The sequence below is a fragment of the Perognathus longimembris genome, chromosome 6 (assembly GCF_023159225.1).
Source record: "Perognathus longimembris pacificus isolate PPM17 chromosome 6, ASM2315922v1, whole genome shotgun sequence".
Lineage (NCBI taxonomy): Eukaryota > Metazoa > Chordata > Mammalia > Rodentia > Heteromyidae > Perognathus > Perognathus longimembris.
In genome coordinates, this window is record NC_063166.1 from 31,888,203 (window position 1) to 31,905,202 (window position 17,000).

The 17,000-nt window shown below is 37.5% G+C and overlaps 1 protein-coding gene across 3 annotated transcripts in view; it reads right to left on the reverse strand.

Annotated features, from left to right (window-relative positions):
• Positions 1–17,000, reverse strand: part of Exoc2 (exocyst complex component 2) — a 173,988-nt gene that overhangs the window by 97,581 nt on the left and 59,407 nt on the right. For all 3 annotated transcript variants that reach the window (XM_048348507.1, XM_048348510.1, XM_048348509.1), the window contains 2 exons: positions 8,666–8,746; positions 100–245 (listed from right to left, as the gene is read on the reverse strand). In XM_048348507.1, the coding sequence (XP_048204464.1) occupies positions 100–245; positions 8,666–8,746 (227 nt within the window). The remainder of the gene's footprint in view (positions 1–99; positions 246–8,665; positions 8,747–17,000) is intronic.

Below are 17,000 nucleotides of genomic sequence, written 5' to 3' on the forward strand. Positions count from 1 at the left end.
GAGACAGTGAGTAAAGCATAATGAATATTTGGTTAATAATAAAAACAATTTTTAAAATCTTCAAGATTTATAACATTTACCACTATATATGTACTTTACCTTTTGAATATTCCGTTCAATATTCAGAGGTAGGTTGAAGAGAAACTTAAATCGCTGAAGTACATTGAGTGCATTTCTAGTGGAATCTGCCTTGTCCTTTCGACCTAGCACTTCTTGAAATAATGCATCTGCAGTATTACTTGCTCCTATTTTAAAAGGAAAAGACAAAACTTAGATAAAAGCAGATTTTAGCCAGAAAATGTGTTAACTGCATGAGAAACAAAGGTTAGATTACTATTATGGCTTTCCATTAACTCGACAGATTATATGTTAAAAACTATATGGAATATCTATAAAAGTATGCTGAACTAAAATTTTCATTCTGCCTCCTAAGTCTTTTCATATGCTACAAGTGCTATACAATTAGAAACAACCATATTTACCATGTCCAAAGAAATTCTACACTGTGAACCAACATTTATTTTGCTTTTCTAAATTTCATAGCACTATATGGGGCCTTTAGGTTATTTCATTACTTCAGATAAGAGGTAAAACATATGCATATGCATGTATGTGCATACATACACACACACACTAGTTAAATTCCACAGATCCAGTATCTACAGATGGAATAGCAAACAAAATAGAAAAATGTTTTCAGAAAAAAAACTGTTCAAAAGAAATATTTTAAAAGTAACCCTACTCCTTGATAACAGTATCTTCAAATGTAGTGGGCACAGAAAATAATATAAACTATTTTTAAATGACACACTTTAATATAACATCATTAATGTTTCTTAAATCAGTTCTGTAAAATTATACATGAATAGGACATTTCATAAATGTTCTTTCTGAAAGACTTCAAGCTATACAGATCATTGTAATAAAAGAGTTGGTTTATCTAAAGCAAATTTTGCTATGTTCAAAAATAGTTTAAATTTTGCAACTTGTGAATTATTTTTAATTAGCTACTAGGAAAGGAGAGAGAAAAGATAAACTGTTTTTAGCTGTTTGATCACTGCTTGTAAAACGTTCCTACATTATCTGGTCTAGTGACTATACTTTAAGCAAAGATGAAAAAAATTACCTCAGTCTCACTGGGTGGCTTGTACACCACATCCGCTGGGCCACACTGTGGGTGGCCTGATCGTGTTAAAAGCGTCTTTGTAACATGATTGTTTTATCTAAATAACATTTAAGTTCTGTCGAAATTTTAAAGGCCTGTTATAAAAACTTTGTTTGGTCAAGATAGCTGTTTTCACCACATTCTATTTCATGAAGAATACTAAATTTCTATTACAAAATGAGGAAAAACACATTTCCTTCTTGCCACCAAACTACATAATATAGGCTAAATGAATATCTGAAATCTGAGTAGAGGTAAAGATCTCTTTCCTCAAGGAAAATTATTTTAGAGTATTTATCATTAAAAATATCAACTTTATATGAGTTGAGGCTTCATAAATGAATTAAATCTTTTAATATGTGGCACTTAGGTGCTAAATCGCCAAATGCTTTTTTGTTTCTTTATTGTTAATATAATGAAAGTAAACAGTATGAGTTCAAAATTAGTTCTTTTCTCACCTTATTTTTTAAAGTAATAAAATTACCAGTTGATATTTTAACTACTCTAAAATGTGTGAAAATAACTAAGGGAAACTTTACTTTGAGTTAAGTAAAATATAAACATTTCATAGAAAAATATTTATAGGTAGAAATTACATGAACTACAAAATTATAATTTAATTTTATAGAAATATACTTACTATGTATGGAGAATTTTAACTTATGCAATATTGAGAAATTATGTAAACAATTCCTGCCAATAAATTGTCCTGTTGTGAATTTTATTGCACTCACAATAAAACTGATAACTAGATGATGCATCCAGTAGTAAAATACATTAAAATAGTGAAACCAAGATTTGCAAAGCAGATAAAAATCACCAAGATGCTTACAAATGCACCTTTTGTCTTTTTTCTCTTTTGCTGCTAATATGAAACAAAACTGCTACAGGGACTGAGTACTCTTCCAAGTGGGACTGAAAGCAAAGATAAGGCTATCATCCAGCATCACAATCATCCAGTATAAATCCCGAAGTGTGCTACCAGTCTACACACACCTCCCCTCCTCATGCCCTTATACCAAGGACATCAAATTGTAAAGCAGCTGGCAGTGTGGAAGAAAAAGAGATGAGAAGAAAGGAGAAAAGAGAAGAGGAGAGGAAAGGACAGGAGAAAGAAGACAGGAGAGGAGAGGAGAAGACAGAGAGGGAGAGGGAGAGGGAGAGGGAGAGGGAGAGGGAGAGGGAGAGGGAGAGGGAGAGGGAGAGGGAGAGGGAGAGGGAGAGGGAGAGAGGGAGAGAGGGAGAGGGAGAGGGAGAGGGAGAGAAGGAGAGAGAGAAGAAGAGAGGAGAGAGGAAGAGGGAGAGGGAGAGGGAGAGAGGGAGAGAAGGAGAGAGAGAAGGAGAGAGGGAGAGGGAGAGGGAGAGTGGGGGAGAGAGGGAGAGGGAGAGGGAGGGGGGGAGGGGAGGGGAGGGGAGGGGAGGGGAGGGGAGGGGAGGGGAGGGAAGGGAAGGGAAGGGAAGGGAAGGGAAGGGAGCTTAAGTCTGTTGTCTGTGTCTCTATTTCAAGATTCTATAAAATGACTAGCTAGGCTGCTATGCCATTACAAGAACTGTATCATAAGCAATATTTAATGCCTGACACTGGAAACCTATAGTTCTACATAAAATACACAGAGCTGGAATTTGAAGATGAGAAAACATCTGAAGTGGATGCCCACGCTCTCTCAAAGAGCTAACTCATTTGCAAGTCAAGTGAGAAAATTATTATTCATTTTCTTCATTTTTTCCTTTTGTAAAATACTACTTGTTAGATATTTATGAGCTAATCATTTCATAAAAGCCAGATTCTTTTTCATGGACTTGACTCTTACTGACAGTTCTTGACCTTGTATTATGTATCTATGAGCTTAAAACTAGTCTCTAAAAATAATTTCACTAGCTTTCATACTGAGCACTCACTTCATGTTAGGTGCTATTCTAAAACCTTTATGTATATTAATTTATTTATACTTGCTCATGTCCCTTTAAGACAGGCAGTGTTTCACTCCATTTCATAGTGGAAGCAATTGACACAAATTAACTTGCCACACAACACAGAAAGGAAGTGGTGAGAGCCAGAAAGATACTTAGTAATATGGCCCCAGGAATCTCAGTCTTTCCTCTCTACTCCTGAGTCTTCATACCCCAAACCTGCTTCTCCTTACTCCATTTGAGGTCAGAAATCTGAGTCACCAACCACTTCCTTTTTCTTACTTTGTATATCCAACCAATGACCAAACAAATGCTTCATCCCTTTAATGTTCTTCCTCTGCTAGTTTCTCTACCTTCTTGCCATTTTGGCTTGTATTAGTGCTGCCTACTCTATCACCTCCGTGTCTACTACCTGCCTCTAGCCCACCCATAGAGACAGTGTGGTGCGGAGCTCCTTAAAACTGTCATTACATCACTCCCTTACTAAATTCCTATAGTGAACCTAATGTCCTCTCTGAGATAATTATCTCCCCCCACATGCCACAGGATACACCACCCATCTGTCTATTCACACAAGCCATCAGTCAATCTCTGCTCTGGCTACATTGTGCAACCCTTTTAAAGTGCACATTATTATCTTATTATTATTTCCACTCCACTTTTTCTTGCTTGATTGTTTGATGGTGCTTGGTTTGGAATCCAGGTCTCGCACTTGCTAAGCAAGCACTTTGCTAGTAAGCTAAATTCCCAGTCCTTCCCTTTTCAGTTGGGTCCTCTTCTGTGGGGTCTAGGTACATCCCAGGATTACCACCAGAACAATATGCATGAATTTTAGCTATCATTCCCACAATTACTAACATAAACTCATATTATTGCACTATCTGCCTCTATACTAGCTAACCTTGGAGCTTCTAGCCACCTTCTACAACAGTAATCTGAAGATAACACTATAGTATAGATCTTGAGTGCCACCCAAAAGCTCATGTGTTAAAGACTTGTTTCCTAGCCCGCAGTACAATTGGGAGGAGTAGAACCTGTAAGTAAGTAAGTAGGGTCTGGTAGAAGGAAGTTAGAACATTAGGGGTCATGTCTTTAAAGGTGACAGGATGAATCACAGGCCCTTCCTTTTTCTTTTTGATTGCCAGCTACTATGAGGTGAGCAGCTTTGTGCACCATGTGTTCCCAGCCATGATGTTTTAATTCAGCACAGGCCACAAAACAATTGGGGGCTGACATCATGAACCAAAATAAGCCTTCCCTCTTTTTAAGTTGATTCTCCTCAGGTATTTTGTCACAGAAACAGAAATTTGACTAACAAAGCTAAACTAATTCAAAATATGTATTTTTAAAATTCAAAGTTGGAGATATAGTTCACTGGTAGAAAGCATGCCCAACTAACTCAAGCCTCGAGGATCAATTGCCAGCACTTAGGGGAAAACTCAACTCCTCAGTTAACCTGACCATAAAGTAGGGAGACCAGGCCTGGATGGCACCATATTGGCCACATGATGAACGATAGGGTCCGGCATCTTGTCTTCCTGTTGGGGGAAGATAGAGCCTCACTCCACCCCAGGTGAAGGGCATGCCTGAATCCTTGGAAACAAGGGTGGGCACTTGGCCTATAGGTTACTGAACCTGTCAGTCCAGTGCCTGGGACTGGGAGCTACCTGTGATCCTGCCCCCTGACCTGACCCTATATAGGTCGGGACCAGCTTAGGCTCCATTACACCATGCAACCTGTTTCTCTGTGTCCTGTCTCCTGGCCCTTCTCCGGTCGCCATGGTGTCCCAATTCACCTCTTCATTGAAGCTTTGGTTTGTTGGTAATGTTTTTGTTCTTTCTTTCCTCTCTGGCCTTCATGGTTCTAATTCGTAACTGTGTTAAATATACTTGCTGGCTGAAGGTATTTGTAATTGGCCACCTACAGATGGATAGCACTCCAGTGGACTCTAAAATTTGACCTCTCAAAATGATGCTTCTCTATTTTCTTCTGACTGGATTTATTTTCTCCTGACTGGTACAACAGCCACATCTCAAGTACTCAATAGCTACTCTTCATCAGTGCTGAGTGCTAGTGGATAGCATTGTTCTATATATTTGGAATAGGTAAGGACATAGAGTTCTTACCTATTTGAGTTTGACATATGCCATCAGTAATATAATACTGCCACATTATAGTATTACACAATTGTTATGTTTTCTAAGATAGGTATTGCTACATATTTTATATGTATGTTAATATATTAATAACAGCAGTAGTCATTAGTAGCTTGAAATCAAGAATGAATCATTAAGTTTAAAGGAAATGATGTATTAGCTATGTTTCTCACAGCTTATGACCAAATACCCTACAAACTGCCTACAAGACAGGAAAGAGACACAGTGACTTACTTTTTATAACCAGGCCCCACTTCCTAACTTTCACTACCTCTCAGGATATTATTAATGCCAGGATATTATTGATGCAACAAAGGGTTAATCCATTACCTCAGAGTCCTCATGTCTCTAGGAATACCTGGTCTGGTTCTCCTAGTCTTTAAGAATAATACCTTATAAAAATACTCTTATAAAAGACACCCTGAAAACAAAAAAGATTCTAAAGAAAGGGACAAACTCAAATTCAGAGGCATGCTTTACTAATCTTCTATGAATCTGAGTCTTTTAGTAATAATCTGGACAAACTATATTCATACTCATTTGTTCCTTTTACAAAGAAATGAAATATTTAATAATAGTCCCATAATTTTTTTTTTTTTTTGGCCAGTCCTGGGCCTTGGACTCAGGGCCTGAGCACTGTCCCTGGCTTCCTTTTGCTCAAGGCTAGCACTCTGCCACTTGAGCCACATCGCCACTTCTGGCCGTTTTCTGTATATGTGGTGCTGGGGAATCAAACCCAGGGCCTCATGTATATGAGGCAAGCTCTCTTGCCACTAGGCCATATCCCCAGCCCCCATAATTATTTTTGACCAATTCTCTGCATTTTTCATTTCTTCAGCACTGGAATCCCTGGATAACTAGGATTCCCCAGGGGGAGAAGATACTCTTGATGTGCTAAAGTCACACCCACTAGCAGCTTTAGCTCCCAGGCTGGCTCAGCTGGAACTTTATATATCTTAAATAAATGCTTGTCAAACTGACCTGGATTAGAAAAACCTTATCCTAAGATAGCAAACATCAACATAATGATGACAAGAATGTTTCTACTATAAGGGACTGTGCTATAAGGAATTTTTTTTACAATTAAAAAGTCCCAAGAGTCCCATTTATAGAAAGCAGTCAAGCCCAACTTCAACCAAAAGAAGTAAACTTCAATGGAAAATTAAAATCACATTTCTAGAAAAGAATACAAATAAAACAATTTCTCCTGTAAGTTTTATACCATGATTCCTGAGGAAAGATTTCTCAAACTATATTTTAAAAAATGTTACCAGATAATGCTAAGCCTAATGTATAAAAGGGATCTTAATATTTTCCAAGCATAAACAGTATGTCTTAAACTGGCACAATGATGTATATACTATGTCAGTTATTCCTGCAAATAATGCTTTAAAAGTTACTGAAATAGTCTCAACTTTTGTAGATACAGTGGTAGGATGACAAGTTATGCAGTACAAAAAAAAAATCCTTGGGTAGGAAATCTCCTACCAAAACTTAAAGTGTCTGTCAGACTATGTTCATCATAATAAAGTTGGTGGATTAGTCCTTGGTTCTCAAAAACAAAGCAAACCAGGTGCTGGTGGCTCACACCTGTAATTCTAGCTACTCAGGAAACCAAGATCTGAGAATTACTGTTTAAAGCCAGCCTGGTAGAAAAGTCTGTGAGACCCTTACCTCCAATTAACCACCAGAAAACTGGAAGTGGAGCTGTGACTCAAAGTGGTAGAGTGCTATCCTTGAGCAGAAAAGCTCAGGAACAACACCCTGGCTCTGTTCAAGTCCCATGACTGTCGAAAATACAAACAACAACAACAAACCACAGCAAAATCTCAAGGCAAGTAATATCAACAGCAGTAATAATCAAAGGAAAAAAAAATATATATATATATATATTTTTTTTTGGCCAGTCCTGGGCCTTGGACTCAGGACCTGAGCACTGTCCCTGGCTTCTTCCCGCTCAAGGCTAGCACTCTGCCACTTGAGCCACAGCGCCGCTTCTGGCCGTTTTCTGTATATGTGGTGCTGGGGAATCGAACCTAGGGCCTCGTGTATCCGAGGCAGGCACTCTTGCCACTAGGCTATATCCCCAGCCCAAAGGAAAATATTTTTAAGTGCTGTTAAGTTCACAAATTTAGAATGAAATACAAGTATTCAAGTTTTAACACCAAGGAAAGCCTACAACAAATTAAAGCTTTTTGTCTGGAAAATATTTTCTATTAGAAATTCCCCAGATTTGTTAGCAAGTATTTCAAAAAGGTTCAGAAATTCTGCGCACAGGTCTAAAATAAGCTAAAAGCACAAAATTAGATTCATATCACAGTCTGCATTCATGGAATCTTTAAAGACATATCTAAGGTTTCTTTGTTTCCTCAGCCCTTCTTTATAAGGAAATCATTTTGTCATATTTCAAAACAAAGAGATTCAGGTGGGCATTATTCTTTTATGATGAATATGAACCACATGCATAAAGCAGGCCAACTTCCTTTTATATCACTAATATTACAGTAAGGACTAATTCATCTGATGAGATTAAGTTAATGATAAATAGCTGGGGTACCAGAGAAAAGATGAAAGGAACAGTTAACAGAAATCTCAAACTTTGCATACATCAGTTTTTTCAAATATAATTGAAGTGTTATTATTAAGGTGTTGCACAGAGGGGCTACCATTTCACAATTCAGGTAATGTGTACATCTCTATTTGGATAATGTCAGCCCTTCCTTCATTTCCCTTGAGTTTCCCACTCCTATCTCTGCCCACAAGTTACACAGTTCATTTCCCACAGAGTGTATACTGAATACCATTGTACTTGTTCACTCTTTCTCCCTCCCTTCCTATGTCCCCCTTTACCCTCTCTAAAAAGCAGAAAAAGGAAAAAAAAAAAAAAAGCACACACAAACACCACAACCAACAACAACATAAATAACCCACGCTTCAGTTTCCTGGCATATATTGATTTTTATAACTGTGTCTGAATTAAGACATATTCATAGATAGTTGCCTTAATTTTTTGTAATATATAATGTATAAACAATCAAATAATGCTTAAGCTCTTTACTGATCATTGGTGCAAACCTACAGACTGCTTTTTCCAGGTGTTGGCCAATGACAATCCTTGTTGCTACCTCAGTGTTTTAATATCTTTGATGAAGCTATGTATATACCACTCTGTTGTAGAGCAGAAAATTTTATTTCTTAACAACTGTAAAAGTTATAACAACTTGCTTTTAAATTATGATTTATCATAATTCAAATGTAAACAAAACATTTTCAATGTTTCTACTCCCCTACACATTCATTGAATCGCTACTATTTATATATAAATACTGAAATGCAACTTACTACTTTTCTCTTATGAGGCCAAGGTCAAGAACTATGTTCAAGTTTATTATAAAGTCCATGAATAGTTTTGGGCAGCAGGACAAAACTTACCATTCAGAACATTCTCTAGTTTCTGTGTCATGGACCCTTCTACTTTTTCTGTTCCATCTGCTTCTAGCTTTTGATGGATGGCTAGAAAAAAAACACCATTAAATGTAAGCCATTTAAATGAGTGGGAAGATACTGCATGAAAATGAAATTTGTGAGCAGCTTCTTTTTCATATATTTTCAACTGCTGGAAAGAAACACACACACGACATTGTGCAAAGTACCCAGCAAACACTATCTATAATACTGACAGTCTCCCATTCTTAAAAATAGCATATAATGCTCTTCACCTAGTCTTCAAGGCTGGATAGTAAAAACACTTGAATGAAAAAAAGCAAAATGAGACTACAGACATCCTGGGTCTTATTTGATATTTAGGCACAGGAAAATTATTTTTATACTTCAGTTTCACAAAATAGAACTATCTCAAAAAATTCAATTTCAACCTTAGAATATAAGAGCAGAAAAATATATACTACCTATATTCTATTTACCATAAACCACTTCTGGACTTTCAAAAAAAATCTAACAATATTTACCAACATATCAACTCTGGACTAATAATATTTATGGGAGGTTTTGCTTTTGCTCTTCTCTCTCTCATTCTGATAAAAATTATTGAGGAATCACCTAATAATACCTAATTAGAAGTTGGTAACTATTAAAAATGGAAGGTTTAAAACAACAAATAAGGTTTCTTTATGTGAAGAAATAAGAAAAAATTCAAAATTGCCAAATATAATTTCCAATAAAAAACTGTGATACCATAAAAATAATAAAATAAAAGACACAGCAAACATTAAACTATGACTATAAGTTAAGCACTTTCACTTTAACTCTTTATTGCATATCTGCCGTCTTGCAAGAAGTGAGTGATGTAACACTAAGATCATTTCTGCTTTGCAGATGAAAAAATCATGGCACAAAAGTAAGCAAGTTGATTAAGGTCACAAAGCCCAATTCCAGTCGTGAACTCTAGCAATCTGGTCTCAGTACTTTTAATGTCGTCCCATGTAGCATGGACAAACAATTTATATGGCTTAAGCTACTGTTTTCATAAAAGTAAAATGAAAATAATAAACTCCCATGGCAGTAGAAAATTATATCCGACTGCAAATAAAAAAAGCTTCATCTCATAGCTGCTAAAACACCTTTGGATTTCTATTCTTCCACATATCTTGCTCTAATAAAATTCCACATTAAGATGTTTAACTCAAATAAGTTTTAAAAGAAAGAACTTTCTCAGTGAAATAACCATATTAAGTTTTAGTTAATCTCTAATATTCACATAGTAAATTCTAACTCATAAAAGGAACTTATAGATTCTGACTGACTCAAGGGCAGATTTGTGCTAAACAAACAAACAAAACAGTCTGCTTCTACAAATGTGTGCATGTATTCTTTATTTCTTTTGACCTACTGATCAAAAACTTGAGTCAAATTCAGTGGTCAAATGAATTACAAACATATTCTCAGTGTCTACTAAGATTTACTGTTCTGTTTCTTTCATTGACTTTTAATCCCAATCTTGTTCTTTTTATTATTTTTTCCTTATAGAACCACTCAAATTTAGTGATCATAATAAATCTCGAATAAAATGAAAAAAAATTCTAAAATAAGCAGATAGTTCTTTTGCTGAAGAAACATAGTCATAGAAAAATAAATACATTTTAGGGGAAAAGCCACTGCATTTCTAACTGTCTTGGTTAATTCAAGAGTACAGATAAAACCATTTCTTTAATGTTTCAAATTTAAGTCATGTGGTTAAAAATGAATTAAAAAATTATGTAACAGTGACAGAATTATGTTCACATATCAAAACATAAATTTACATTCAACTTACAAAGTTAAATGGAAAACAACTTCTCTTTCTCATTTAGGAAATGAGACTGCCTAAGGATTAAAAAGCTAAATGAGAAGGACTTCTAAACTACATGAGAACAAATATGCTTACATTCTTTATTGAATACTGGTACATCATACAGTTTTATTGAGTGAGCACTGTATGTGGTCTATATGGAGTAGTAAGATATTTCATGTTACAGAGTCCTTCCTCAAACATTATTTTCTAAGACAAAATTAGCATTAAAGGAAATCATGCAGCCACATTTTCTGATGCTGACATAACCCAACACTGATCAGCAAGTCAAGATGAGATGACCCTGGTTGGCCCAGCTCAGTTTACAGCCTATTGTGCTGACAAAGCAACTTCCTCCAGCCCATCTCCACCACAGCACAGCCGCTGTGGAGCTGTCAGCTAAGAGTGAGGACTGAGAGACACTGTGATCTGATAAAGGCAATCCTATTTTCCAGAAAATTAAACCAAATAACCCAATGTCTGGTTCACTTGACCTTTTATTTTCTCTGAAAATATTTTTAAATAGAGTAACTCAGTAAGTAATGTGGTACATGATCACAGGTTTGTTATTGTTTCTAATCTCTTAAAACTTAAATATGTGAAGCAGTTGAACATCCTAACTTTACATTTGCTAAACGAAAAAGGTATGTATAAAAGTACTACCAAAGAAAAATCACAGTTATATGAAGGCTGCCCAGTAATTCACTAGAATTTTTTCCAACATTTTATCCAACCCCTATGAATTGTGAATGGCAAATTTTCAGCTTTAATTGAAAAAGAATTCAAAAGTTCCATCTATGCATTTATATAGATGCCATGTTGAATGAGGCAGTAAGGGATGGCATATGTACATGGTCAATGTCTCAGGGGTTCCATTTTATAGACAGGCATGTTTATATACACAGCCTCACCCTGCATTACCCCCAGCTTGTGTAAAAGACTGCAAATAAGATTAGATATTGTCAATCTACTCTTGTGAAGAACTGAAGAGTAATTATTATACAGTAACCTCTATCACACAGTCCCTATCACATAGTCATCATCAGATTCCTCTCCTCTCTCCCTTCCCCCCTCTCTCTGTCTCTCTGTCTCTCTCTGGGCAACCCTTGAAAATCATGTTTAAGCTCCTGGCCTGTATAGACAGCTTATTGTTTAATTTGGCTAGCAGTCCAGTATCTAGCCATTGTACTTATTAAGCAGTTGAGAAAGCATTAAGTAAGGTATCTGAGATTTACAAAAAGAGATTTTCAAATGTTTAGTATCTTTTTATCCTACCAAACATTTGTCAGTGCTATACCTTGGATATTAAATGCCCCCAAAGGAACATGTATCTGAAACCAGAGGTGGGGCCTAGTGGGAGTCAGCTAAGCCACTGAGTTTATACTCTTACAGGGGATATTGTTAACCTGTCCCCTCTTTGCTTTTGGTGGCAAGGCCAACTATCTGTTCTGCCACACCCACCCACCATGATGTACTGCCTTATTAGAGGCCTGCAGCAGATCTCCCAGAACATGGCCCTTCTACTATAGAGAGCCAAAAATAAACCTTTCCTCTTAAAATTCACTTATTTAGGTATTTTGCTTATAAGACTAGAAAGCTAACACAAGAATGGCTAAACCATATGCAAGTTACATTTAAACTTCATAAATGCATGATTCCTTAATTTGTAGTTACTAGATGCATGAGATACATGGACATTCAGGAAAATGGTAAATGACACAAATGAGGCACCAAGAGGCCAGAAAGCCTACAACACTGTTTTTAAGTGGCTTCACAAATATCCCTGTTACCTGAGAATTGTGAGTTCTAGGTCAGCTTAAGCCTTTATGTCAAAAAGAAAAAGAAGGAATTAAAAGCAAACAAAGCAAAACACTGGTAGAAAAAAACTCTGGTAGGTAACATACCAAACATACTTCCTGTTACACTCTAATTAAAATATTTGTGAGTATGGGGAGGGGAATAAATACATAAAAGGGGTATTGATTAAAGAACTGGGATGGACTGAGTTAAGAGTCTTAGTGTGTTTCTTCTAAGACAGTTCACTCTAACACAAAGAACACGTGCAACATCCAGAAGAACAGGGATGAACTTTCAATTACACCCAATTTCACTATCTGGGTAGCACAGACCAGAAACATCTTCATGCCTTCAAAACTACATCTGACACTACAATTCTAATTCCCCATTTTTCTCAATTCCAAGAACTTCTTTTGTTTAGAGACCAATCTCCTCACATTCAGCGTGTCAGAATACACAAGGATACTATGAGAGTCACACTCTCAACTGCTGGGCAGTTGAGCAGCCTACTGCAAAAGAGAACAGGGGTTGTGTACCAAGCAAACCAGAAAAAAAAGGACAAAATTTCTATACAAGACAATTTAGAGACAAGAAATAAAATAATCTTAAGAATGGAAGATTCTGACCTATAGATTCCAAAGCTACAGAGTGCAACATAAACTGAATGACCAGTATATATTACGGAGGTATATTCTCCCTCTTCTCCTTCCTTCTTTCCTCTCAGGCTGCCTTCCTTTTTCTAATTCAAGGCTAAACAAACATATCATTTAAGTAGTTCGGTAGATGAAAATGAGTAACTTACATACAATAAAAGATTTATGCTGGCCAAGGATTCCTCTCCAACACTAAAAGTCATTAGATCAATGTCTTCAGAAAACAGTTCTCTTGCCTCCCAGTGATAGGAAGCATTTCCAGACACTCAACAATTCAAAAACAAAAACAAAAAAACAAAAGATTGATCCTACTGCTCAAAAAAAAAATCAAAGATTATAAAGATCAGTATAGAGAAGACTGACAAATTTATAACTATTTAAACATTAAGTAAATTTTACAATTGTGCTAAAAAAATCAATGCAAAACAAAAATAAATCTAAACAATACTTTAATGGAAAGGTAAAATAATGAGGATCTTGGCTTCAAATTAAAGTCAGGAAAATGCACAGGAAATAAAGATGTGCTAAATATTATCACAATGTGATTTACAATCAGAGTTTGGGCCTTGAAGTATCAGCTTCAGCTTTCAAGAACTGTAAGGACTACTTGACCATGTCTGTGGAATTTATTCCTATTAAAGGCTGGACATCAAGGCTGTGATGATTTCCTCAATGAGCAACCATTCACGTAGGTGATCACATGCAATATTACTACGAGAACCATGACTCCCTTAAAGACAAGAACTGAAAGCACAAGTGGATTTTTCCTGGCCCCAGCCAAATATATCTATCATATTGGCTGATTATGATCTGCAATCCCCTCCCTATGGCCAATCACAATTTTGAATACAGTGGCTTTCAGTGAGCTCTGTGAGTCTTTCTGGCAAATTACCTGAAGGTAATCTTGGGGACTGTCTTTATCTAAAATTTTAAAATACTTGTCTGTCCTGTTTATTATTACCTAGATTTAAGTAATGCAGATAATCAGGTAACATGTGAAACCAGTATAGATAGATAGATAGATAGATAGATAGATAGATAGATAGATAGATAGATAGATAAAGATATTTTTTTTTCCCAGTCCTGGGGCTTGAACTCAAGGCATGAGCACTATTCCCTGGCTTCTTTTTGATTAATGCTAGCACTCTACCACTTGAGCCACAGAGCCACTTCTGGCTTTTTCTGTTTATATGGTGCTGAGGAACAGAAACCAGGGCTTCATGTATAAGAGGCAAGCACTCTACCACTAGGCCATCTTCCCAGCCCTCCAGTATCCTTTTTAACTTGTATCTGTAAGGCTGAGAATGCAGCCAAAGACCTTACACCTAGGCAAAAGCTCTACTACATAGATACACCCTCAGCCCTCTTAGATACAGTTTCAAAAAACTGTCCTGTTAAGAAAAATATCCCCAATAACACTATCAGAAACTAACTTCAAAAACAAAATTATAGTACAAATTACTAGGTCTCAGAGGAAAATTAAAATAATAAATTATTTATTTTTTGTGAGCCAGTCCTGGGGCTTGAACTCAAGGCCTAGGCACTGTCCCTGAGATTTTGTGCTCAAAGCTTGCTTTCTACTACCACTTAAGTTACAACTCCACTTTGAGGATTTTTGGTAGTTTGAGATAAGAATCTCATGGACTTTCCTGTCTGCTGGTTTTGAACTGCAGTCCTCAGATCTCAGACTCCTGAGTGTTGTATTACGGGGAGCAAGAAAATACACCACGCACTGTTAAAGGTGACAAATGAGTTTTATTTTATTTTATTTTGCCGGTCCTGTGGCTTGGACTCAGGGCCTGAGCACTGTCTCTGGCTTCTTTTTGCTCAAGGGTAGCACTCTGCCACTTGAGTCACAGCGCCCCTTCTGGCCATTTTCTATATATGTGGTGCTGAGGAATCAAACCCAGGGCTTCATGTATAGGAGGCGAGCACTCTTGCCACTAGGCCATATTTCCAGCCCCAACAAATGAGTTTTATTAGTCAGTTTGCAACTGCCTTGCCCTGGGCTACCCCAGACCAGTTGCAGCCTCCAGGGGGCAGTTTCTTTCCTTCCTTTCCACAGGCTTCTCTGCAGGCTTCCTGTTCTCCACAGGCCTCTGTTCTTCATAGGCCTCTCCCCTCTTGAGGGATTCCACTTTCCATGCAGCTCTCCGTGGACCTCCGCTCTTCTCCGGCCTCCGCTCTCTGCATCTGCTCTGCCGCTCTGGCTCTGACAGGCACCAGGCTTCAAACATTCCCACAGGCCTTAGGCTCCGGGACCCTCCGCAGGCCCAGGCTCTTCTCGGCTCAGCTCTGTTCTGCTCCTCTGCCCACTCTCCTCCAGCCTCTAGCTCTCAGCAGGCCTCGGCTCTCTTCCTGCCCAGAGCTAGGCCACTCTGGCCTCCATTCTCTGCAGGCCCTGGGTTTGGGCCTCCTCTGTCCACAGGCCCGGGGTTTGGGCCTCCTCTGTCTGCAGGCCCAGGGCTCCAGCTCTCCTGTCCGCAGGCCTGGGCTCATCCTCAGGCCTGAGGGGAACCCAGGCACTGCTCAGCTCCATGAGGCACCTCCTGGTGCCTTGCTTTCTTTATGCCTCTTCCCCTTTTCCCGGAAATCCTGCCCTCTTATATCCCCCCAGCTGCCTGCAGGCTGGGGGTGGTAGTTCCCATCCCCTCAACATGGGGCGGGATCCCCTTTTATGCTCTGCCAGTGGGACATGGCAATGATGACTACATGGGGGGAGCTTCATTATTACACTGAGGATCTAAGATTACAGGCATGAGCCACTAGCACCTGGAAAAATGACAAATTTTAAAAACACAAAGTAGGTATAAGTATAAAAGCAATATAAAAGGAAAAGAAAGTGGGATGTACTTGTGAGTTTAAAAAATGACCATGAAAAAGCCTATAACATGAATTGTAAGAGATATAAGACTGCAAATGCAATGCTAAAAGTGAGGAAAATCTTGATGAAATAGAGAATTTTGGAGGAAAATAAATCAAAATAAATAAACACAGAAAGTAGAACTTGTAAAAGTAGAGGCTGGGAATGTGGCTTAGTGGCAGAGTGCTTGCCTAGCATGCACAAAGCCCTGAGTTTGATTCCTCAGTACCACATAAAACAAAAAGGCGGAAGAGGCACTAGGCTCAAGAGGTAGAATGCTAGCCTTGAGCAAAAAGAAGCCAGGGACAGTGCTCAGGCCCTGAGTCCAAGCCCCAGGACTGGCAAAAAAAAAAAAAAAAGAGGAAGTTGTAAAAGTATAATCTACCAATTTCCAGTAGCTAACCTATCCAAGCTCAGGTCATAAGAAAGAAACACATACTAATGGTATGGTGGAAACAGAAAGAACACAGCATTACCTGTGACCAAAGTGCTGAAATTATCTCTCAGTTAATATGCAAGCAGTATGATGGAGCAAAATGACACCAGAAGGGACTAATCATTACAAATCACCGGGATACCCAAAGGAAAACTGACCCTGGGTCTTCAATGACATTGAAAGGTAAAAGGATAGGGAGGATGAGAAGAATGCTACGCGATTTAAGATCATATGAAATATCTGAACTTGGTTTGAATTGATCTGAACAAATTAACTATAAAACAAAGTTTAGAGATCAATGAGTACATGTGCATATGAATGAGAATGAGGTAATATTGAAGAATTACTGCTAACTTCACTAGTTGCTTTAATAGTATAGGTTACATACGTAATGTCCTTATTTGGGAAATTCAAGCTAAGACATGTAGGGAAGAGCTATCATACAAAAACACTGATAATGTATAAAAATATTCAGAACTGCGAAATCTAATTATATCGTGTGACTTTCATCAAGTTTTCAATTCTGCATATTTACCACTTCTGAAATTTTCCATAATAAAAAGTAAAACAAATTATTTAAACAATTTTATGTATCAGGTCTTTCAACTTCTAAGAAGACAATGGGTCATATTTGTAGAATTAGACACATATGTAAGAAGTAATAGCAGTAAAAAGATTTTAAGAATTGGGATTTAATTTCTTATCAGTCTCAAAGATTGGGCATCATAGGG